Source organism: Rutilus rutilus (assembly GCF_951802725.1).
Source record: "Rutilus rutilus genome assembly, chromosome: 15".
Lineage (NCBI taxonomy): Eukaryota > Metazoa > Chordata > Actinopteri > Cypriniformes > Leuciscidae > Rutilus > Rutilus rutilus.
Genome location: NC_140220.1, coordinates 23,859,670 through 23,886,994, shown reverse-complemented (window position 1 = coordinate 23,886,994; position 27,325 = coordinate 23,859,670). Strand labels below are relative to the sequence as shown.

At 36.9% G+C, this 27,325-nt stretch overlaps 1 protein-coding gene across 5 annotated transcripts in view; it reads right to left on the bottom strand.

Moving 5' to 3' along the window:
* The window catches only part of dab1a (DAB adaptor protein 1a), a 158,563-nt gene that overhangs the window by 80,442 nt on the left and 50,796 nt on the right, over positions 1–27,325 (bottom strand). For all 5 annotated transcript variants that reach the window (XM_084432492.1, XM_084432493.1, XM_084432496.1 and 2 more), the window contains exon 2: positions 19,422–19,622. In XM_084432492.1, coding sequence (XP_084288618.1) covers positions 19,422–19,488 — 67 coding nt within the window. In that variant the 5' untranslated portion in view covers positions 19,489–19,622. The remainder of the gene's footprint in view (positions 1–19,421; positions 19,623–27,325) is intronic.

Genomic DNA, 27,325 nt, shown 5'->3' with positions numbered 1-27,325 from the left:
TGCAAGCTGTTAGTAAATCGAGCCCAAAGTAGGCTGTGGCAACAATTGTTTTCATATTATGACTGATAATCGAAAATGTCTACTATTAAAATTTTATACTATCTTGACTAAAGAACTAACTAAATAAATAAAATAGTTTAAAATGCTACAAGGGAATTTAAGCATCACAACATTATAACGTACAGTGTAAAAATGCATATTAATTTTGAGATTTGCTAAAGATTACATTTAACAGTGCTGTTCAATAAGTGTTTTAAGGATTAAGAATTGGATTAATATACCGTATAACATAAATGTAAGAATAATGGAAATGAGCATGCAGAATTAAATATCCAACATCAACCTATAAATTAAATTAATTAAAATGTCATTCAATAAACTATGAAGGATATACAGTATAACAAATAATATAGTTGGTTAAGGTTCTTTGGTGTCCATTTTACACTCCATTTTGTCCGTTTCACAGCTCAAACAACATTAGTGTGTGCAAATTATGTCAGAATTAGCATTTTTGGGATTCATTCCAATTAATCCAGCCAATAAACCCTTTTAAACTCTGAAACGGGTAATTTTCTGAAACTACAGTAAACAGATTTTGCAAACCAGTGGTGGTTGAAGTTAAATACTTTCATCTGTCAAAACCAATGAATAACCCATCTTGACCTTGTGTGCATTTGTGTGTGTGTTTTTTTCTGGGATGTTAGACAGGCCATGACCTGACCTTTGTCCTGTCTGTCTGCATGCCTATTCACAAACGGACACAGAGATTACTGCCATCTTGGATTCTCTTGACTATGTAATTACCCAGTTGTTGTGTGGCATGATGACAACTTTAGGGATCAAATCAGTTAGATCCTTTGAGATGAACGGGAAGGCTTAACGCTAGCTTCTTTCAGGTAGACGTCTTTGGGCAGAACGCTCACTTCATTATTCTGAATATATCTGCAGATGGACAAAAACTATGTACAGTCCTACACTAGCCAATTAACTCCTGACCCCACAATTAACATTCGACATCTCCATACAACACTGAATGAAGCTCAGACCGCCTCTGATAACAGCCTTCAGATAACACTCTGAACAGACAGAGCCCTAAGAGATGCTCCTAAATAAATTGCTTTGTGGGAAGTGTAGGCAATCAATATGAGGTGCCTAACAAGGAGACACTGCTACAGCTTCAGGCTGGAACCATGAAAGGGAGACAAGTTGAGATGTCTCTGGGGATGGCGATTAGAAAGAATAGTGCTACCATGCTGAAAGTGGTTATGGAATGATTGACAGGACTGTAGAGAAGAGTGTTAGATTGTTTATTTGATACAAGAGAGTTTCTAGCATCAAGTACAGTAATTTTCTGATCTCACTGAATGTGTAATGTTACTGTGATATGACAGCATTGTCATGCCAGTCAGACATACACTAAATGTCCAAAAGTTTTGGGACAGCTGCCTTTACATGCATGAACTTTAATGACATCCCATTCTTAATCCGTAGGGTTTAATATGGAGTTTGCAGCTATCACAGCTTCAAGTCTTCTGGGAAGGCTTTCCACAAGGTTTAGGAGTGTGTTTATGGAATTTTTGACCATTCTTCTAGAAATGCATTTGTGAGGTCAGGCACTGATGTTGGATGAGAAGGCCTGGCTCGCAGTCTCCGCTCTAATTCATCCCAAAGGTGTTCTATCGTGTTGAGGTCAGGACTTTGATTTGTGCACTGGTGCGCAGTCATGTTGGAACAGGAAGGGGCCATCCCCAAACTGTTCCCACAAAGTTGGGAGCATGAAATTGTCCAAAATGTCTTGGTATGCTGAAGCATTAAGAGTTCCTTTCACTGGAACTAAGGGGCCAAGCCCAAGCCCTGAAAAACAACCCCACACCATAATCCCCCTCCACCAAACTTTACACTTGGCACAATGCAGTCAGGCAATTACCGTTCTCCTGGCAACCGCCAAACCCAGACTTGTCCATCGGATTGCCAGACAGAGAAGCGCGATTCGTCTCTCCAGAGAACACGTCTCCACTGCTTTAGAGTCCAGTAGCAGTGTGCTTTACACTGCTTTGCATTGCACTTGGTGATGTAAGGCTTGGATACAGCTGCTCTACCATGGAAACCCATTCCATGAAGCTCTCTATGCACTGTTTTTGTATAATCAATTATAACCGTGACACATTTTTCTAAATTCTTTGATGAATAGATAGTTCAAAAGAACAGCATTTATTTAAAAGAGATTTTTTTTAACAATATAAAAGTCTTTACTATCACCTTTGATCATTTTAATAAATCCTTGTTGAGTCAAAGTATTATTTAAAAAATATGACTGACCCTAAACTGTACAATATCACAATAATATAATATAATATAATATAATATAATATAATATAATATAATATAATATAATATAATATTTTCTGTTGAAAATTGTAATAAAAAAAAGGTAAAGCATAACAAATATAAAAAAAAAAAATCTAATTGTTTAGTGGTGGGGCGAGTAAAAACATTGGCAGAGTAGTTGGCAGCAAGTAAAAAACATGATATTGACAGAAAAAAACATGTCTTGCATCATTTGTCGTGGCTGGTTAGGAGAAAACATGAAAGATTTATATGTGATTTATGGCTTTATGCTTCATTGTGTCCACCCTGGTTAGGACACTTTGCAACAGACTTTGCAAGCATAAATGCCAAAAAAGCTGTTAATCCAGAGTTCACCTACTCGTTAAAATCACATTCATCAACCAATTCCAGTCTTAAAGGAGCAAAATAGTGATAGAGGAGGTGAACAGAGGATGAAAACAGGTGGGTGGAAAGAAAGGAGAAAGAAGTGCCCACCTTTCCTGTCTTGAGAAGGACAGATAGCACCAGATGGGGTGAAGAATGGCCACTACTTATGAGTCAGTAGAGCAGAACTTTCAAAGTTTGTGGGTTGTGAATATGTGTGTGTCAGGGCATTTATCCCCTGCTCGCTCTACTTTAGCCTTCTTATGTCCTCTAATGTCACTCTCAGTGCAGCCAGCCACTGAATCACACCAGTGATCTGACATGCTGACCGGAGTGTGGCGTGTCCTGAGGTCCACTCATAAACACATCTCTCCAGGGAACACAGAGGTGCGAGTGTGCTGGGCTTGACTCACTGTGAAATTCACAGAAGGAACAATGGTGATATTCCACAATGTACCAGTAAAGAGCACATATGCCAATTCTGCCATGCGTTTTTGGTCGAAAATGAGTTATTGATATTTTTGGCACATTCAAGACCTCCTTTATCATGTGGATAAGTATCTTGAGTCAATTCCGTTGTTTTTTCGAGAAAATAATGGGTTGTCTTAACAGTAACTTCCAAAAGCCATGAGAAACCAAGGCAGAACACCGTAACACCAGTTACCGCTCTTTGGCTTTGTTTTGGAACGCTCAAATTGAGTTACGGTACTCTGCCTTTGTTGTCAATATCAAGTTACTGTGCCGGTGTTCTATCAAATAATGCTACCTACCAGATTGTATGGTGTTCTGCCTTTGTTTTACTGTCCATAAAAATTGAAATTACGGTGTAGCCTGTGTACTTTGTACAGCTGCCATCAGTCCCAGTAACTTCTGATGTCTTCAGAGCTTTGTCCTGCACAAATGCAGTCAGAACATTTAGTATGGTCTGAACCCACTCCATCGACAAACGTGCGATATCGATTGCGAAGGATAGATGCAAAGTTGACCGAAATTTTTTACACATGCTGTAGCAGGTGAATACAACAAATAACTAAATCCCTGCCTCATCCAGTTCGGGTACCGGACCTGGTTGAAACACTCATGTATCTATCTCTAGAAAGAATGATTTATTGGTTGCACGCCGATCTGTTATCGTAGGGACATCAACTTTACATTTTCATGCCCCTAAGTATGACGCTGTGCAAAACGAACTATGATTGGTTGCTTTACATGTCAGTCAAATGATCTCTTGGGTGGTTCTTGGCCAATGAAAACTGCGATGGTGTCCAGACCTTCTGCTGTGAGTCTGAAGGGCCACTCGAGAGTAGGGTTAATGCTACGCTAACTTTGAGGTTGAATACAAAAAGAGTAATCCCTGCAGCAGTATTTTTGTTCAAGTATTTTTATATAAAAAATATAAGACTACATTGCTCAAAATTATGTGTGGTAATGTTGGCAAGGTAAGTAAAAATGGCCACCGGGGTAGACCATCACCAAACCATCAACTAATGCTGGTCTTCTCAGCTGGCTTGGCACAAACACATGGTTATCCATACTTGTATGGAGTAGTTATGAAGATAACCAACTGTGTCCAACATGTGCAGAAACTCAGGAAAGAGAGAGAAGGAACTATTTCAACATTACTACATGACACTGTACCCATGCAGTTCCTCTTCTCTAACCCCCCTCTGAAGTTCAATCAGCAAACTCCATCACTCATATTCCAGTCCAGTGCTGCATGACTAACTGCCAGCCATCCTCACATGCACTCTCCGTATCTGTCTGACTGGCAGAAGATAAATGAATCTGCAATTCACTCCTCTCTCTTCCACCTTCACATTTAATTACACTCACAGCCAACTGCTGCCGCCTGCATCACACGCACACACACACTCTCAATGGGCCGATATCTTTACCCTTCTACATCAACTGTCCCTCAGAACCCATAAGGAAAAAGACAAACCAGAGAGCGAGAGAGAGAAAGATTCAGAAGCAGAGACAGGAGAAAAACATGAGCATTCTTCACCACATCTCAGCATCATTTTAATTACAAGGCAATTAGTTTTACCAATAGAGTGGAGCAGAACCCATACCGTGAGGCGGAAAGATCCTCACATTCTTCAAAGACTTCCTTCAAATTACTTTTTTTGTCATTTTACTCATATTGTTAGTTCTTGTGACGTTTAGGACCAATCCTTCCCAGTCTCCATCCTTCTTGTTGCGTCACTGTCAATGAAAAGGTGGAGTTTATGAACAACAAATAGTGTTCCGCCACAGCCTGCGTGTCCTGATTTGAATGCAATGCGTTTTTAATAGGAGATTGCATAGCAGCCTCACAGCCACGGCGGATCTAATCAAGGCACCAATTACTGCGCACATGTTCCCTTAGCAGGGTAAACACAATTACTGCTATCTGATTAGGCTGCCACCAAATAAATGCATCACACACACACACACACACACACACAGCTGAATCGAGCATGTCCACAGGGGCGCACGTATACACACACAAACACACTGACGTGAACATATAAGCCTGACTGGTTTGTAAATGACAGTGAAGTTTATTAAAACATATCAGAGAACGAGGCTAATGAGAGAATGCAGAGTGGAGAGCAGAGAATCATTTCATTATGAAACGCAGCGGTTTTGTTTAATCTGTCAGAGAGCTGAATAGGTTCGAGAATGTCAGCAGTCAGAGGCACTGACTGACGCCTGAACTGAAAGCTGCATAATAAGAGACGGCAACTGGCAGCTCAACATGTCTTTCAATGTTGATTTCTAAATGTCTTTCAATATCCGTCAGAGAATGACTGCAAAAAAAGGTAATTTGTCAAAATCTGTTCAAAATTAAAGTGATCACTTAAACTCACATTTAAAAGTTGCACTCGGTAATTTATTTGCTAATTAAAATAAAAACAAACAGTTATTCTTCTGGGAAAAAAAGTAATTATTAACACTAACATAAGATAAAGATGGGAATAATATGATTGATAAAAAATGTCTTTTAATCTACATGTAGTGGTCTCATCCTCAAACGTGCCACCATTTTGAGATCACATGACTTATGTCATGTAATTGACCTACTGTATAATTACAACTAATAATAACAATAAAAAAAAAAAAATTCACTTTATTTATAATAATGTATATAGCACATGGGGCACTAAATGCATAGTACAAAAATGCTACTATACAAAACAAACAATATGTTTATTTCATTTAAAAAAAATATTTTTAAAATCATAATCATCTGAATCAACAGATTCACTAATGTCATTTAGATTCCACAACAACACAAACGAGTTTGTTCATGTTTCCATGACAGAACTGAAGAAAAACAATAAATGTTAATATTCCAAAACCACAAACAGGTCAGAACTTGATGATGTTGTTATTGTATTTACTAAACTAAACAAATAAAAAAAAATAAAATAAAATAAAATAAAATAAAATAAAAAAAAAAAAAAAAAAAAAAAAAAAAAAAAAAAAAAAATAAATAAATAAATAAATAAATAAATAAATAATAAAAAAAAAAAAAAATAAATAAAAAAAAAATTAAATTAAATTAAATAAAATAAATAAAATTAAATAAAATTAAATAAAATTAAATAAAATTAAATAAAATTAAATAAAAAACTTAAATGAAATAAAAACTGAAAGTTGAAGTAGGCTACTAAAATAATAAAATGTCAAAATAACATCAAATTACTAAAACTTAAACTAAAATGACAAATGAAAATATAAAAATAAAAGCAAATAAAAAATGTTAATGAGGACAGTACTTGTATATGGATACTACTAAAATAACACTGGCTTGTTCACTGAAGATATTCATCGCCAATACTGACAAGTTTCATTTGAGATTAAAAAAGACAAAGTGTGGATACTAAAGTGAACTCTTTACTGAAAGTGTGTACTTATCAGCAAGCCAACATATTCAGGGCAACACGAAGTTACCAAGTCAGAATAAATAAATTACATAAACATTCAAAAAAGTTGCTGAAGCTGCAGGTTGAAGGATACATTCACGAAGAAAGCCAAAGGTTTTTTCTCTGTTTATATGACACATTCACCTACTCTGAGAGGCAGTGGGTGGATATGGATGGAAATTGCTATTAAATATTCTTTATGTTCAGTATTCAGAGGTATGCAGCAGTATGTCAAGCTCTTTCTGATGATATACAGTATACACATGCTTGGATATGCACTTTTGACCTAAGTTGCACACACACACACTCATTCTTCGACTGTGTGTCCTCAATCTCGCTTTAGAAAATCAAATGAACACACAAGTGTATAAAAGCAATATAAGTTGAATTTTAACAGGGTTGGAATAACAGCATTTCTGGGGTCAGGCTTCAGTCTGTACCACAAATCAGAAAGGATATGCCTACTAATGCAGTAGCCTAGGTGCGTCTCAATTAGCACCCTAGTTCACTAGTCTGGCACTGATCAGGGAGTCGGTCATTTTAAGGGCTTTCTCAATCACAATATCCTTCCAGTGCACTGAAATGTTCGCTCCCTAAAAACACCATGAAAACCAGGGAGCATCGATGCTCACTACAGTATGTTGTCTTACTGGATGTTTTGAAGCGTGAAACATAAATCGTGTGAGCCAACTCACTACACAATGACACGAAAGACGTTTCTTTTTAAATAAACCATTAATTATATTTCAGGACAGCAAGACAGGTAATGGACATAATTTAGCTAACAGTTATAATCAATTTACAGCTGAAAAGTTACAGGATGTAACAATCAAAGTATTTATCATAATGTACTTTTTAATAACATAATTAATGTCAGAAAGATAGTTGTGACGTTGTATATGACATTGCCATGTCGCTGGAAATAGAGCCAGCATTGTCCCAATGTGTCCTTACCAGTGTCTGAATTCATGTACATAAAATAGGCTACTGATTCACAACATAGGGAGCTGATTGAGACACACCCTATTTTTCCATCCAAAGTTGCAAATTTAACTTACGCGCAATATTGGAATATCGCATAAAGCATTTGCTAATAAAGCACTGTTTCCATCCCATGTGCTAAAGAGAACAAAATTACCTCTTCCTGAGAAACTGGCGCGACATATCTGTAATAAAAATTGAAGTTGCTGCAATCGGGGAAGCAACTTTGGCACTTTTTTCATACATTATAAATTACTTCATAGACGAAACGCAATAAACCCTGTCATGTTATCTTGCGTTCTGAGGCAGACGCCGGGTGTTTGGGAACACAATCATGTGAGACAGTTATGGAAGGTAATTAAACCCAACCATTTTGATGACAGACTTTGGCTCAGGCATTTCAGATCGACTAAACCAACATTTGAGAAGCTGTGTGCAATGAAATTTGTCCACTGGTCCAGTTATGCCATCCCACCGCAGCCCAGTTCCATCAGGAAAACACATTCCCATTGCACTGTGAGTTGGCCACACGCACTAAATAAGAGTATTTAAAAATTATGTTTAAGTATATTTGCACCTTATAGTCCATCCAAACATACCTCTAGCTGTCTGACATTTTTCTGATCACATGATCTGTTGAGGCAAAGTCTCATGACTTTTTTTTGTTGAACATCTTATCAGACAAAAACATGATTCGCCTGAATTGAGCGCATATGTTTTGTATGTGCATTTGTAGAACTGATGTACATCTTGACTTGAAAAACACCAACAAACTTTTATTCTTTTTCACACAAATATGAATACAGGTCAAATTATCAATGAATAAGACTTTTTTTTTTTTTTTTTTACAGTTCCCTGCACAACCCTAAAACACTTTTAACATAGTGCATGACTTGTACATTTCGCAGTAAACTTGTTTGGTAGCTCACCGGGTACAACACAGGACTTGTACTTGCGGGTACAAACTCAAAGACTTGTAGAATCGAGCTGATATGACATGAACGCCTTCAGTAAATGTGATTTTACCTCAAGTTTGGCTTTTGTTAACACTATCGGTTAGCTTTAGGGTAGGGTTTAGTGTAAGTGGTATGTTATTTTCGAACACGATAGAGCATTAACCTTTTAGTGACACTCACCGGACATTTCATTTCCGAACAGCCGTGATACTGTACGTTCAACAACCAATGTAATGAAATGTTGCTCGATTCACCTTCATCTGTTCTGAGTTAAAATGAAAGCACTTTTAGCACAACTCACTGGACCTTTAATTTTGAAAGGGTCGCGAAACTCGCAAGAAACAACCCAGTGTTGTGCAGAATGAGCCTGTTTTCCAATGAGCCTGGGTTGATTTATAATCTGCCATCTTGGATGTTTTCTATTTTCACACAGCTTGTTGCAGTGCACTCTGAGACTGCTTTCTCCTGAAAGAACAATACTGCATATAAATATGCAATGCTGCCTTAGAATGTTAACAAAGGGTTTTTTAGAAGGCACCTTCTCATTGGAATAGTCTTCATGTTTGGGGCATACGTGATACCTAAACATGCTAAACATTACATTTTCTGGCTCTCTTTCTCTGTGTGATAGTGTGTTTTGAACAAATACCCAGAGGGAATCTCGCCTCTGGTCATGGACAACAGCTCTAGGGTTTATCGTGTGTGTGTGTGTATGTGTGTGCGTATATACGTATGTTTGTGTGTGAGAGGGTAAGTGACCTAGATTTTGGAGGTATTCTAGACTGTACCAGGTTATCTTCAGCCTGATTCATGTTACAACACTTATCCACACAAACATAACACAAGTCGTGTTTTCATACAGTATTCGCTCCTCTCCAAACAACCACGCCGCCCCCTTCAACATTCATACCGTATCTTACAAACCCCACACACTAAAAGCAGCTCACTGGTCAATCGATAAAGATCTTATCAGTAAAACCCATCCATAGCGGCTTCTCTGTGAGGATGAACCATGAAGTATAGTAAATCGCCAAGACATTCAGTCGTTCTCTTCAAACTGGAGATTCAGTCATGCACTGATAAATTAGCCAGACATAAAGCATAAAGAATAAGATTTTTCTCAGCCCAGAATCAAGTTCATCTAAGACACAGTGTCACTGTGATATGCCGATGGCTCAGAGACAGGGCTTTCGTGGCTTTCCTTCTGATGAGTGAAACATGGGTCACAGAGGCCTCAGACACCCACAGTAACAACTAAGTAAAAGTCAAGGCACTTTGCTGAAAATCCTTATGTACATCATAATAGAGCAGAAAATATGGTCACGATGTCCAGTACCCTAGACAAATTAAATAACCTATTTGAACTATTTTTTTAAAAACCTAAGAGCAATCCAACTTATGAGTCAACAACGAGTCTAAAATGCTTTTTTGCTTTGTGCGATCAATGTTATACATGCCTAAATAAATAAACCCAATAATAATTGTAATTCCTAAACACACTGCAATCTAATGCAACAATTGCTCAGATTAAAAGACACACAAACACAGTTTTTCTGTAGCGCACTGTTTGCTTACCCATCTCAGCGGGCTGTGCTGTAATATGCCGTGATTATCCCTGATCGTCAGACGGAAAAATCGCACATAAATTGTCACTTAATTACAGCAGTGAAGCAGCGATGACAAGAGAGAGAGAGAAACCCGAGGGCGAAAGCGAATGGGGCGTGAGGATCCCCACAAGAAACTGCACACTGTCTGATTCCTCTGCCTCTGAGGGAAATATTTTCACTTGAAAATATGAACCTGTTTCTGTGTCATCATATCAGTTATACAACCACAGTGGCCAAAGGTCTCATTGAAATGTGCCGAATGGTTACACTTTATTGCACAGAGGTTGTACAAAGGTTAGAAGAGAGAATGAGGAAGTGTCACTTAACGAGAGTAGCGCTCTTGTCATTGTTAGGCGTTCTAGATAATTCTGCTGTGCCTTTAAATTCTAATCGCATCATTCCACGTATATTGATTCAAGAAGGGTCGTTCCAGACAATCTTGGGCAATCAAAACAAACGTCAAGGTTATGAAATAAGATAGAAAACATTACGAAATGAAATTGTTTCCCGTGCTTCCTCGGGGCTGAGAGTAATCAGAATGTTGATGGCACATAAATTAAATGGCATTTTGATTAAAGAGCGCAAAAAGTGACCTCGACAGTGGCCGAGGTATAACATTTACTTCAATTGAGGTAAACAAGACTCTCCAAAGTACATTCCAGAGCTATTATAATAAAATAAAATAAAATAAAATAAAATAAAATAAAATAAAATAAAATAAAATAAAATAAAATAAAATAAAATAAAATAACATAAAATAAAATAAAATAAAATAAAATAAAATACAAAAAAATACAACAAAAAAATTATAATCTAAAGCTGGGTTTCATACAAATGTTTTTTGCATTTGTTAAGCCATTTCGGAAAATGTTACTAAAAAGAATGTGAAGTATTGCATGTTTCCTTTCCATCTGCTATGTTATATGCATGTTATCTTGAGTTGAATGACCTCCTTGCTTTGGGTAGAGTTGTATATGCTATATACTGCAGCAATTATACATAACTAAATACTGCCAGGAGATGCAGCAGAATAACTGCAATAACTCACATAATGAGGGCTGAGAGCCATTTGCTCTCTGGAAATGCTGGCAGGCTATTGCATTGCGTTGTTGTTTTCCATCTAATACAACATTAATATTCACTGTAAAAAAAGCCCATCACCTTGTTCGTCCATAGTCCATACCCAGCAGTGTAAACTACTGACCAAATAGTCAAAACAAATCATCATTTTATATGCCTATCAACCTTTCAAATAATGTTTGTTCAAATTAAATATTCGCATAAACCCAGCATGATTTTGGTATCCTAGTTAATTATGTCCAATTTTTGCGCCCCTGCCACTCTGTATGAAGCCTAAAAAGGACTGCTATGGTAATTCACAAATTAAAACTGAAAATGTCCTATATTCATGAAGGACTGCAAACTTCACCTGGGTCACAGACAGCTTGACATAATATTTCATTAGTGTTTCATCAGCCTGGTGTCTTCCTCTTTGCCCTTAGGCTCAGGAATGTCTGTCTCTAAAGCGTATCACAGAGTATCTGTATGAATTACTAATATAAGATCTTTATTTGGGTCTAGATCTTCATCTGTGTCACTGTGACAAAAGGCCCCAAATCTCTCCTCATCGTCTTAATCACCGCACACCATATGCTCCCTCCTGAGACCTGTCAGAACTTCAAGTTTCAACTCAGCCTTTTTGTTTTATAAATTCCATCATTTTAACCATAATGATAGCTGAAATATTATAGCTGTTAAGAGGAGATTGCAAAATGGCACAACTAATGAGCTTTTAAAGGGGAAAACATCACTGTAGACTTTCTAAAATGGAACACATCCCAACCCTAAGTATTAAACTTTCAGGACAGTGCAGGACAAGTTGCTACCCACTGCGCAATGTGACGTCGGAGTGACGTCATTTTCATGTAATTTTTGGACGTCCAAATGCGGCCCATTGAAGGGGTTGTTTTGTGACGTCTTTTTTCGACGTCTTCCGCACGTCTAATGTTGACGTCCATCCACAAAAGTTTGTTTGTGGGAAGAAGGAAGGAGACGGGGTCGGCTTGCTGTGGATTGTGTGTTTTATTAGATAAGTCTTTTCCAAACAATAATCGCGCTCAAACAAAACAGTGGCTTCTTTAGGCTTCTCCTCATGAGACGACAGGCACACACGCACACACACACACACACACACACACACACACACACACACACACACACACACACACACACACACACACACACACACACACGTACCCTGGGAATCGAACCCATGATCTTAGCGTTACAAGTGCCAACGCTCTACTGTTTGAGCTACAGCATCACACCTTTGTACGCGTCTCCAGTTATCACCTGATGCTGAGACGATCAAATGGAGTTTTTGGAAAATGATCTTAAATAATTATAAATAATCTGTATTCATATGTATTAATCATGTTGATAATAACAATGTTGATATTTGTAAATAAAAAGAATATTACATAATAATCATGTACATTTCCTGCACCTGTCATAGACGTCCAAATGACGTCCAAAAAAATTACCCAGTTCAAAGGTCCAATGTTGAACGTCAATATGACGGTCATGGTTGGACGTCCAAATAGTGGACCTAGTTTGGACGTCGAATAGATGTCCAGAATTGGTCGTGGACCGACGGACCCAATATAGACATGATCTGCACGTCTATCCAACATCCAATGTTTTGTGGGTACAGACATGAATTGTCTCAAATCAGTAATCAGAGTGATCAGACTTACATTTTTGCCTGGTAGATGATAAAATGGTGGATGATAAATATGTGACAAAACCGGAAAAGGGACTGGAATCAATCAGATCAGGACAGAAAGTAACAAGGACTTGGTGGGATCTTTTGAAGTGGGCCAGAAAGCAATGACCCAGCAAACCCTAATCAACCAGTAAAGTGATGCTAACAAATACCCATCTAACAAATACCCAGAACAACACAGCAATACTATAGTACTGCAATAAATGAAAACATTCTGGAAAATATCACACACATATATATATATATATATATATATATATATATTATATATACCGGAATATATGTGTGTGTGTGTGTGTGTGTGTGTGTGTGTGTGTGTGTGTGTGTGTGTGTGTGTGTGTGTGTGTGTGTGTGTGTGTGTGTAAATCCAGTAGGTGGCATTTAAAATATCAGCAACTAACGCAAAAATCCGAAATTTAATTGTTTTAATTGTTTTTAGGCCCAAAAAATCTAAAAGACTTTACAGTTAATATCTTAAATGAAAACCTTTTTTTTTTATATGTAATTTTAATATAAAGAAGTACAATTTAAATGGAATTTTAAACTGCCAACATTTCAAACTGCCATATTTTCCACTATACCATTAAACAACTGTGGTCAGTAAGATTTTTCTTTTTAATTACATGATCAAAAGTGACAGTAGAGGTCTTGACATAAGTATCTTGAGCAGCAAATTAGCATATTGATGATTTCTGAAGGATCATGTGAGACTGAAGACTGAAGTAATGATACTGAAAATCACATAAATGACATTTTAAAATATCATATATTATAATAATAATAATTTACAATATTACTATTTTGATCAATTAAATGTAGCCTTGGTGAGCATAAGATACTTCTAAAAACAACTTTAAACTGTTTTAAACCCATATGTTTGTATTGCATTGTATTGTATAATAAATAATAATAATTCTTTAATTTCACCGATTATCATTCCATTTCACTTTCCATTTTTTATATCCAAATTCACCATCTTTCCTATCTCAACTCAAATTTAGGTTTTGAATGGGAATTTAAAATGTACTTTCCATTCAGTTCTGAATAACGCACAACACTGGAGATAATATCCCACCAGTCTCATGCACTGAGCCAATGACGGCTAACCAGAAGCACAGAAAAGAGATCTGCTTTGGTTTTATTCCAGTTCTATTTCCGTTCATCTGAAAATCCTTTCCAGTTTTATTCTTATTCCATACGTTTGATGAAATGCTGTTAAGCTGCCATAGCCCTCCCGCTGGCAATCAACCTCCATCTAAAGCTGCCAGTCACTGATTTGAGGCACACAAAAAAGGAATTCTGGATAAAAAAGATGGAATGAGAGATGTTAATATGGAAGAGAGACAGAGATCTGGACAGCTTAATGATCAGTCTCAGAGCGTAATAAACCCCAGCATGTCAACTCTGACAATGATCCACATCTTCAACAAAAGACCAGTCCAGGAAAAGGAAAACAGAGCACAATTCAGAACCAAATCAATTAAACCCTTGGTTCTGGTGATTACGGTATCTCTATCCGACAATACCAACACTCACTGACACACTCTATACACTATATGTTTTAAATGTGTTCTCTTACATGTATGCCTACCATTAAAGCTCGTGTTTGACAGGAAGTGTATTGTGAATCTGACAACTTCTTCAAAAATACAATAGAGAAAACATTCCGCCTCCCGCTTCTGATAACAATAGTTGCGTCTTACTATGGAGGCATATATGTGAAATTGCAGTTTGCTTTCATACACTCAAATACCTTCAAATGAAGATCTCGGCAAGATCGTGAACACAATAACAGCAATCATCATGTTATGAAAGCAAACTCTTTTTCCTCCCGTTTTTTTTTTTTTTTTCAGTGTTCATATTCACACAGGTTTTAACAGGTTAACAGGTTTTATACACCTGCATTACAAAATCGACATACAGTGTGTTCCTGCTGTACTTCAGGTTTAATTTTTTACTGTAATCGTTCTACAATTTATTATAATAATGTGAGTGATATACTGTGACTTCATTTTTGACTACTATTTTTGTTACGGTCATCTTTTGTATATTTACAGATTAACTGTAATAGTGTGAATAATTTATGACGATTCATAGATTTTGCTAAATATATGACCACTTTTCTGTTTTATAGAAGTTTATAGCAGTTTACAGTTTTTTATGTGCACACATTGGCACCAAAAAATATTTTAATGTTCTGTTCACTTGCCCAACTGTACCTTGATGTTAAATTACATTTAAATATTAAATTCAAGCATTTAAGGTACTCATTAGTCTTAGTATGTTTTGCTTCATTTAACCCCCCACCCAAAAAAGATATTGATTTGTCAGACAAAATAATGCATAAGCATAGAATGCCTTAAGAATTACCATTGTTTTTTTTACTAAAAGTTTCTTGTTTTGAAATATTTTTGTTGTCTACCATATTGTGCTATAGAAGGTTACACTCTATTTTAAGGTGCCCTTATACAGTCTAATCATACATTACAGTATTGAGTAATATTAATTAACAACATTACTATAGGGTTATGTTTTGGTTTAGGGTAAGTTGCTTGTAATTATGCAGTAAGTACATGTAATATATGTAACAAGGACACTGTGAAACAAAGTGTTACCAAAGAAAATGTCCTAGCCTGCTTCCATTTCACAGTATGATTCTGAATGAACTATTTTATCTTGTGATTTTTACAGTACCATTTTCAGGAACACGAAAACACACACACATAACACTTCACATTAGCCGCTTGTCACTTCCTCAATAGCTGAGGTTAAATAAAGGGCTTAATTCACTTCTATTTATGTTATTAATTAGAAAATATAAGGACTGGGAGTGAAAGGGGGATAATGCAGCTGGGATGAGCTCATCAACACTGCAGTGAATGCTTTATTTATTAGTTGCGGTGTTCTAATGTGCCCTAATGACATTGATATTCATTACACCTTGCCCCAAGAGCACTTACTCTCACACGTGTGTGTGTGTGTGTGTGTGTGTGTGTGTGTGTGTGTGTGTGTTTGTGTGTGTGTATTCTCTCTCCTTATTATTATGCTCTCCCTCTACGGACCTCCGGGACCCGACTACACGTAAAACCCTGCTTCATTATTTCTCAATTAATTTAGCGGCATGTTTAAAACCTCAGCGTGTGTTTGCACCAATGTCATTATCATCCTGATGACTGTGGATTGTCAAATCCTTTATTGTCAGAGGCATTGCTTTTCAACTGATTTTTCTTCATAAACCACTTTTTACAATGAACATCAAGTGGCGACCCAACATTGAACTGAATTGAATTTTGGATCAAGTCATATATCCATGTTAAAAGTAAAAATGTATTTCATGTTGTTTAGGGTAGATTTTCTTTCACCTTGAATAATTTTGTTCAACATTTTTAGTGTTTGAGAGTGAGGGCATGTCAAACAAGCTTGTCTGCATTTGTCTGATTTGTCTGTTTAAAATTAATTTGTGGTAAACACTGAAGTGTTTCTTTGAATGGGTTTTAATTTCTCTATAACGTCAACAATAAACATATAGGAAGTGTTTTTTCTTCCCTTGATTATCATATTTAAAGGCATAATTCACTCACCCTCATGTCGTTCCAAACCTGTGTGAATTTCTTTTCTTTCTTTTTTTTGCAGAACATAAAATATATTTTGAAGAATGTTGGTAACCAAACAATTTCGGTTCCCTGTCACTTGCATTGTATTTATTTATTTTTAATCCATACAATGGACAAAACTGTTTGTTTACCAACATTGTTAAATATATATATATATATGAAAAAAAAAATATATATATATATATATATATATTTTTTTTTTTTGCATAAAAAAAAAAATGCATACAGGTTTGGAACAACATGAGGGTGAGTAAATGATGACAGAATTTTTTTTACTTTTGTGTGGACTATTTCTTTAAAATACTTAAAAATAAACAAAAATATTTACACAAATATAAATAATCACACAAAATAAATTGTACAACTGTTCACAATGTTAAAATACTTCAAATAATACTGTAAAGATAGATAGATAGATGGATAGATGGATGGATGGATGGATGGATGGATGGATGGATGGATGGATGGATAGATAGTGGTGTGTGCTTATATGGCCCTTTCAATGATTCAAGGCATTTATAGGCCACATTCTCCACTAATGGCCACTGTTGCATTATGGGTAAGGCACGTACAGTATGAAGAGAGCAGCTAATAGGAGGATCAGATCATTTCTTCGAACGAGGAGAAGGCTGTCATTAACCGCTTGCTGTAGGTCATATTAAACCGGTTCCCATAGGGGAGGGAAGGTCAGTGTCATTAGCAACAGATTACCGGTGTTTTGAGGTCATAAAAAGACGGATTCTCAATAGATTGTCCCGCTCAAATGGTTTCTAGTGGAAAAGACAGCAGGAGCAATTACATCCATTCCATAGGGAACAGAGATGCAGGTCAGGCTTGTTATGAAGATGGTGAAGAGACAGGTGGATGTTGTTTGTTACTGTTGACTGGTTGAGAAGAAGCACTATTTAGTGCTTAAATATTCAAGGCAATGCAAATGAAAAGCATATTTGTGTGCATGTGCTTCCTCAGAGGTGTAATTATATCTGTTTTTGTTTGATACAGGATAAAAACAGAAAGATTAACGATCTAGTCTTTCACTGTTTCTACTCTGACCATAAAGCATGGTCTACAAGACTATTTGAAGCAGTAAAAGAATGGAAGGAATCAGATGGATCCTTTACTTAAGTGTATCATTTCTGTCTCTGTGAAACTCATAACTAAAATGATGAACACTTCAAGCAGGGGTGTCCAAAGTCCCGGCCCAGGGATGAATTTCAAGCGGCCCACAGCTTGACTATTAAAATATATTATATGCAGCCCGCCATGTAAATCATGAAGTTTCACAATGTCAACACAAGGTGACAGCAATAGATTCTAGGCCAGGTGAAGCAGTAAACCGCGAGTGCCAAACTGATAAGCGCTGCCATTTCTGTTGCGTATGAGAAACCTTAAACGCACCAAACGCAGAACAGCGCTCGTTTGAACTGTCCCACGTGGAGCATTTATTAGCTCTGCCCAATAGACAGCAAGGCGCGAGCTCAGAACAAATGCATTTACGCTGACCACTAAACAGTGTGAGATCCAGTGTGAAGCGTTTCAAGTTTGGCGCAGAGGTCTTCGATACAAACCACAAATGTCTCCATATGTTTTGTAAAAGTTTCAATTTATTTTCATATTCACTAACTAACAACTAACTAACTAACTAACTATACTATGCTTTGTGAATGTTTAATTTGTGACATTCACTTACTAAATATAGTATACTTTATGAATGTTTCAATTTATTATGACATTCACTAACTAAATTTCATATGCTTTGTGAATGTTTCAATTTATTGTGACATTCACTAACTAAATTTCATATGCTTTGTGAGTTTCAATTTATTTTCACATTCACTAACTAACTAACTAAATATAATATACTTTATGAATGTTTCAATTTATTTTCACATTAACTAACTAACTAACTAACTAAATATAACATTCTTTGTGAATGTTTCAATTTATTGTGAGATTCACATGATAATGAATAAATGAATGAATGATTGATTGATTGATTGATTGATTGAATGAATGAATGAATGAATGAATGAATGAAGGAACGAACGAAGGAACGAACGAAGGAACGAACGAAGGAACGAACGAACGAACTTATATATACATCATTATATGCTTTCAATTATTTTGAACTGAATAAACAATTTATTTAACAATAAATATAAATGCATTCTGTTTTGCTTAGAGTTATTTCTGAACGCAAGGACACATTAACACCCCCAAATATGACGCTATGTGCATATCTAGATCTTTAAAAGAGATGAGAAGTTCGTAGACTTGTTCTTAGACACACGAGGCTATGTAGAAGTCAGATCTCGCTGTTTGCTCTCCATTTCCTAGCTCTATGGGACATCTGGTGTCACTTCGCCCCTCAGCTGTGCCGCTACGGTCTCATGGGCTCATGGCCTGGCACAAAACGCCATTGTGTGGCCGCTAAGGAACAGGTGGTACATCACAAGAGGACAGTGCAACAAGACTCTTAACAAGAGAGGCAACAGCCTGTCCCCTCTATACACTGGCCATACAATGACAGACAGGCCCCTTGGCACTGGTCCCATCCCCAAACATCTGTCTGAGTACCCGTTACAGTGTGAACCACAGTAAAGATGAGGCTCTATCCATCCATCCATCCGTCCATCCATCCATCCAAAACGCATGGAAAACGTTCCAAAAAAGACTTCAGCTAACCTTCCAATCCATTCTGTATTTGAGGCACTATGGTTTTGTGATTGTTTGTGTGTGTAGAACCTGCACAGTATGCCTGTGATTTTAAAGCCGACCCCCACAGACTGAACAAACCCCCGGGCGTGAGTGTGTGTTTGTCTGTTTACACATGCGCCCGTATGAGGGCCTCGTACCTCTCCTCTTGGAATCCTTTCTGACGCTGGGTCTGGCAGCAGGCTGGAGCTCGGCCTCTGTTGACATATTAAATCCTTATTCCTTTACCGTGCAGCTGGGTGGCTGTGACTGGCTCATCTAGAGGGGCTTTCCACTGACTCGGGAACAGTCCACCGCTGCCTCTAGCCTCGACACGGCATCTCATTCACTCCCAGCGAGGGCTGCAAGGGAAGAGATAAAAGACATGTTTAATTCATTTGACCTAAGTGTTGTGGCATAATTTGATGGATCCATAGCATTGGGAAGTCCGTTCGAATTTAACACACAAAAATACCATAAAAATGCAATTAATGCATACAATGACTTGAAATCTATGATGAGCATATATATTTTATATAGGCTACATATAGTTTTTAAAGTATTTTGTTTTCTTTATCTTGGGCTCACTTACAGTATTTGTCCTTAACCCTTATATATATTAGGGGTGTAACAATACCCTTATGTCACGATTCAATACATACAGTATCTAGATACTGACTCATGGTACAATATTATTGCGATACCTATGATACATACGGTATGATAAAAGGTTAACAAAAAAATTAATGTTAATTAAAATGCTAAATTTGGTATTGGATTGTGGGTGTAAATGAATAGGCTTGGACTTGGTGCTGGAACCCAATGCACAGGACAATGGTGACACTGGATTCTGGAGCTGAAAATACAGAATTTAGACGAATTTGCTTGCACTCTGTCATACAGGATACAGTATATTTAAAATAACATAAGACATTTGGCATTATCAGGACCCACAAATATTCCCCCAATGCATTATTATACATTATATTCAACATTATATATAGTAGTACTGACACTAAAACTCTGAAAACTTGGATTTATTTCTCACACAGTTATTTTTATTTTGGGTGAACTATACACAATACATAGTCACTATCCACGATACATATTTTAGCATTTTTGTATTGCGATATATTGAGACATATTGTTACACCCTGTATATATATATATATATATATATATATATATATATATATATATATATATATATATATAGTTGTTGCATGTTGTGTGTGTATGTTGTGTACTAATGCAGCTTTGAGTCCAAGACAAATTTACTGAAACGGACAATAAAGTATACTCTAACTCTATATAGTACACTGGGATTAAAAAAAATAATAACATGGAAATATCACACACGTCATCTTTAAGCACTAAAACCAGCGATAAACAAAGATGTTACAAATCCACACTTTTTTTCTCACAAACTAACATATCCAAGTCTGAAATAAACTAGAATGCAAATATTTAGAAGGCCAAATGTCTTCTGAAAGCCCTTCAGATGACAACTTGCAGAAAATGTTAAATGTTAATACTGTTGATGTTAATAATGTTCCACAGTGTGACATCGCTCTTTCTGAAGGAGGTTTTGGCTGGTTTTCTCGCAGTGTTTCCTCTCTCCGCAGGCAGGAGGAAGCACTAAATTGTTTCATCAGCTCTCTCTGCCTTCTCTTTCGCCTCTCACCTTGTCATTGCACGAGCAAACAAAGCCATCTCTTTTTCCCGTGCACCTCCACCGTCGCCCCCTTCACTTCCTCTCGGGTGGTGGGAAGCACCTTTCATGTGTTAATTGGCCGCAGAGGCACTGTAGCATCACTGCAGGTGCCAGAGCCATCAGCAGATCAAACCCAGCTCCACCTCACTGCGCTCTGCCCCACAACAGCTATCAGATGAAGAAGAGGCCACAGGGACCGTCACTAACTGCTCAGGCAGGCCGACCGAGCAACATGGCATCACTTAGAAATCGATACACCTCGAGATGTATCGACTGGGATGAGTGGATGCCTCTAAGACGTAATACAGCAGAGCGACCTGAGTGTAGGACATGAGTATATGGCCTTCTTTGATATAAAGTAAAAAAAAAAAAAAACATTTTAAGAGATAGTACACTCAAAAATGAAATTTCCCTCATTATTTACCCGCGATCATGTCGTTACAAACCTGTATGACGCTTTTTTTTTCTTTTTTTTATATGGGGTAGGGTTATTATTGATAACTTAAACTTAAACCATAAAAAATATTTTTGAAATCAAATAAATGGTAACATTATATAATAACTTTCATTTTATTTCAAAAACCTTTTTTTATGGTTTTAGTTTTTTTTATGCATTTATGTATATATATATATATATATATATATATATATATATATATATATATATATATATATATATATATAACAACATATATAACACTAAAACCATAAAAAAATGTACTTGAAATGTATATATACACACTTATTTTATGTAATTTCAATTATTTTTAAACAAAGTTTCATTTTAAGTACTAAAATAAAAACCATGTATACATATTTTAGATATAAAAATAACAAAAAACACAAAACATGTTAAAATGTAAGAAATAAAAAATTAAAATATTCAAACATTAATAAAAAAATATATAATCGTATATCATTGACTTTCACTGCATGGACAAAAACAGTTGAAACATTCTTAAAATTTTTAACAAATGCAATAAAAATGTAATAATATAAATATATGTATAAAATAAAAATATAAAATTAGGCTAACTAAAACTATATAGACAGTATAAATACTTTTTATTTATTTTATTTCTCATTTTTTAAACAAAGTTTAAGTACTAAAATAAAAACTATATATACATATTTTATATACAAATAACATAAATAAACATAAAAGGTAACATTTTTTTTATAATAATTCAAAACATGAATAAAATACTATTATAGTATATGAAAAAAATAAAATAAAATAGGTCCTAAATTTTGGACCCCATTGACTGTCATTGTATGGACAAAAACAGTTGAAACTCTTAAAAAATGTTAATAAATGTAATAAAAACAAAATATATATATAAATATATGTATAAAATAAAAAAAAATACAAATATATAATATAAAAAGTCATACATATTTGGAACGCCATGACAGTGAGTAAATGTTTTGGGGGAACTATCCCTTTAAAGATGTGGTAGTATCAGATTTACTTGCAGTGTAGATATGGAGTATTTTGGATGTGATTTAGAAGCTCATTTCCAATCCCACATCTGAAATGTAAAGCTTTAATACCAGTAAATCAGTGGAATTAGTCTGCCCCACAAAAAAACCTAAATGTATTGCGACGTTAAAGCCCAAACACATCAGTTCTGAGCGCAGTAGCTTTAAGAGGCTAGTCTGCAAAAAGCCTCTAAAGTCCCGGACTCCGCTCCGCAGGCCGGGGTAGTGGCCACTATAAGCCGCCGCTGAGGGGATTTAAACAGCCATTTCATTTCCAGCTCCAGCCACCGCCTGGCCACGCGCCGCACATTGTGTGCAGAACATTTAATTCCGAATGGAGAGAGCATGTCGCAGAGCAGCAGAGATTCACACGGCGCTCTTTATCTGAGAGAAACACACAGAGAGGAGCTGTGAGTCAGTCCAATTACTGCCATTATCTCTCCGAGAGAGGGAGAGCGAGTTCTCCACTAAACATTTTCCCATTCTAGCCTTTTTTTCTTTCCATTTTCATTAGCCTCTCTCTTTACCTCCGCACATCTGGAATCGCATAATCCTTGATACTATTCAGACCAGCTGGCTCACTGTCCTGCATTGGAAATCTGTGAATATTGTCACTTTCAGGAGGAAAAATACCATTGTTTGCTTCACCTTTTGTGTATTAAACATGTAAAAAAAAAAAAAAACGAATATAGAATAAAAAATTGTGGCAAAGCAAGGACACGTTGATCCTTGATGCTCATATGGGCTAAGCAGGTTCAACATGCAACTTCATCTTTCGTCCTATTCTTTTCCTCTCTTCCTGGTAATTTCTTAACACTATGAATGGTTCTCACGAAGCAAAAATTTTTATAAAAAATCACGTCACATTTCCTATCAGAAACATGACAGTATCTCAATGGAGGCACATGCTAAATATTTTTATGTTATTTGCCCTCCTCTCTTCCTCCACGAGACATAAGGCGAGGTTTAGTGCATCATTCTCCTGAGGCGCTGGAGATATTTCGAATATCTAGGCTAAGGTCTCCTCTGGGACACGCCACACATTCAGAGCATGCGAGGAAAGTGGGTGAGCCGGAGAACTTTTACCGCGCATGAAAAGTGGTGACCAATCCACCAGACATAGAAGTAAATCATTTGTGGTTGCCTTTCGTGTTTTTTCTTTATCGGTTTATTTCAGAACTGACTGCAGATGGAGTGAAATGTTTGGTGAGATAAAACACGGCTCTGCAGGACTCTGAGAAGATGTGCTTACAAAGCCAAATCCGTGAAAAACTCACACCATGGATGAAGGAATTAAGCTCATATCCTCATATCTCTCATATCAACTCTGCTCGTGAACTTGGATGTGCACCGGCAAACCACCTAATGGAGTCCAGTATGTGCACTCCAGTATGGATTCCAACTGGTATGAATCCAACTCAACCTGATTTGATACAGTGAATCACTAATGATGACGTTTCATTTGCTTACTATAGAATATTGGATTTTTCATTACTGTGTGGCTTAAATTCTTGACAATATACCATTCAAAAGTTTGATCAGTAAGAGTTTTTTTTTTTTTTCTGAATGAAATTAGTATTTTTATCAGCAAAAACTAAATTAAAAGTGCCAGTAAAGACATTAATAACGGCTACAACAGATATTTATTTTAAATAAATCTTGTTCTTTTGAATTTCTATTCATCAATCCTGACAAAAAAATAAATGTATCACTGTTTCCACAAAAATACTAAGCAGCACAAATATTTTTAACATTGAGAATAATAATAAATCAGAGCAGCATACATTGCATTAGAACGATTTCTGAGGGATCATGTGACACTGAAAACTAGAGTAATGATGCAAGTCATCACAGGTCTATATTACATTATACAGTAATATATATATATATATGAGACTTCTTTCAAAAATACTGACCAGATACTTTTGAAAGTGCATATTATTAATGCATAATATTTGCAGACTGTGATGTGTTTATTTCATGTTAATGTTTGGTAGTAAAACCAATCTCTCAAAATTATCATAACTGCATAGTCAGGAGGTTGTCAGAATAATTAGCTGGTATATTTATATTTAGGCTGATTTTGCATCATTTTCATCACATCGGACAGGTTTCTTAAGGGTTCTTATGTGTAAAAAATATCTGGACGGAGCACAATAAATAATGCACAATTTTTAACACCACAAAGCTAATACCTTGTGAATCTGCAAAACAATCGTCTACTTTTGTTTATTGCACAAACCATAAAAAGTCCTTTCTAAAAAAAAACGAGAACTACAGTGTTTTACACTGTTTTACCTTACTGACAGTGTATTACACGATTAGCATAGTAACATCATCTTGAAGAAATTGTAGGCCTATATCAAGTCATGCCCTTAACAACACAGCTGCAAGAAACAATTTCTTAAGTTAGAAAAAGAAAACCTAGACTTAAACTAATTGACTAGTCGGTTGGTGGACATTTTGACTTGACAATCGCTAATTGTTACCTAGCAAACCTGTTAAACACTATGATGGTTGCAACCATATCTTGGTTCAGGACTACAAGGGGAAGGAGTCCTGCAGGGGGAAGAGGGTGGAATCAAACTCAGATTTGGACAAGTCAATCAAACCAAGTGTGAAAACTGCTTAAAGAGTGAAGTTCAAGTAGATAGAGGAATGAGGAACGTTTTGCTGAAACTATGTCAGGTCAGTATGCTCAGCCAGCAGCAGATAACACAATGGAAAGAATGATTTTCTTTACCAAGGTCATACTATTCAAAACTACTACGTCCTCTTGACATTACTTCAGCTTCCATCTTTGAGTAGATCAGTAGCAAAACTGCATAGCTGGGATGGACTTCAACAGACATCAGCAGACAAAACTAGTACATAAGGTGCTTGATACACCTTGTAGAGCACAGAAATCATCACGGCAGAGGACTATTCCGTGCCTCCCACTTCTACTGGGACAACTGCCGCTACTACAAATCCATCCGGAATATTCCTTCACGCTTTCCAAGACTAATTGACGCTCTATAAAAAGCTCCTGAAAGAATTGTGCATCCCGCTACGTCTAAAGGATCATCCACCATGCCAGGGACTACAGCACCCACGGAGCTATGGAAGAGTAAGGAGGGCAAGAGGAGGAGGAGGAAACAGGCAGTAAATTGGATGCCCATAAGTAGCACGCTGCCAACAAGCCTGCTTAATCCCCATAAATCACCCACCACTAACAGGCACACAGTGCCAGGCGCTGCGGCCGGCTGTGGGTGCCGGGGCTAGTGCACACTTCTCTGACCACATCTCGGCCAGTCTTATAGGAACCCTGCTGACACTGCCGTTTACAGACCAGCTGGGGTCAAATAGTCAGGACATGCTATACAGACAAACACTGAGGCTTTATTACAGTAGTGATGTTTGCTAAGGCATTGGACCTCGTGAAGACGTGGGAAAGGGCTGTTTTGAACTAGCCAAAACACACTAGCAACCACCTAGAATACCATGGATGGATGGATGGACAATTGCGATGGACAATTGTGATTGATGGATGGATGGATGGATGGATGGATGGATGGATGGATGGATGGATGGATGGATGGATGGATGGATGGATGGAAGGATGGATGGATGGACAATTGCGATGGACAATTGTGATGGATAACTGTGATGGATGGAAGGATGGAAGGATGGACAATTGTGATGGACAACTGTGATGGATGATGAATGGATGGACAATTGTGATGGATGGATGGATGGATGGATGGATGGATGGATGGATGGATGGATGGATGGATGGATGGATGGATGGATGGATAATTGTGATGGATGGATGGATGGATGGATGGATGGATGGATGGACAATTGTGATGGATGGATGGATGGAAGGATGGATGAATGGACAATTGCGATGGACAATTGCGATGGATAACTGTGATGGATGGAAGGATGGAAGGATGGACAATTGCGATGGACAACTGTGATGGATGATGAATGGATGGACAATTGTGATGGATGGATGGATGGATGGAAGGATGGAAGGATGGACAATTGCGATGGACAACTGTGATGGATGATGAATGGATGGACAATTGTGATGGATGGATGGATGGATGGATGGAAGGATGGAAGGATGGACAATTGCGATGGACAACTGTGATGGATGATGAATGGATGGACAATTGTGATGGATGGATGGATGGATGGATGGATGGGTGGATGGGTGGATGGATGGATGGACAATTGTGATGGATGGATGGATGGATGGTTGGATGGATGGATGGATGGATGGATGGATAACTGTGATGGATGATGAATGGATGGACAATTGTGATGGATGGATGGATGGATGGATGGATGGATGGATGGATGGATAGACTCCAAAACTGACAAAAATACATTTTAATGAATTGGTTTTAGGTTTTCATTACTTGAATCAATAAATAAATAAATTAAAAAAATGAAACTACAATACAATACATTCTAAATTTACAACAAAATAATTGCCGTTTTAGGTTTTTATATTATAAAACTTAAAACCTTTACAACCCACCTGAAATAAACATAAAAAATGTCACAGGATAGCAATAACACTAGATTGTGTTGAGATTGTGTTGAACTAGGAGGGATGGGGAAACACATTCAGGACATGCCGTGAATGAACCCGTCCCACCTACATGAGCTCAGCCATGGCTCAATGTACAGGTATCTGCAGTATGTGCGCTAACCAGTATGCCACAGCTCCAACCACTCCCTCCTTTGATGGAATTCTAAGTATTTAAATGCAATGTTACCCACATTCACGCACATATGGGTAGATAAATACGTGTCATTACTAGCCTCTCCACGACTGACAGCGCGTGACAGCTATTCTCAGACGTAAAATGCAGA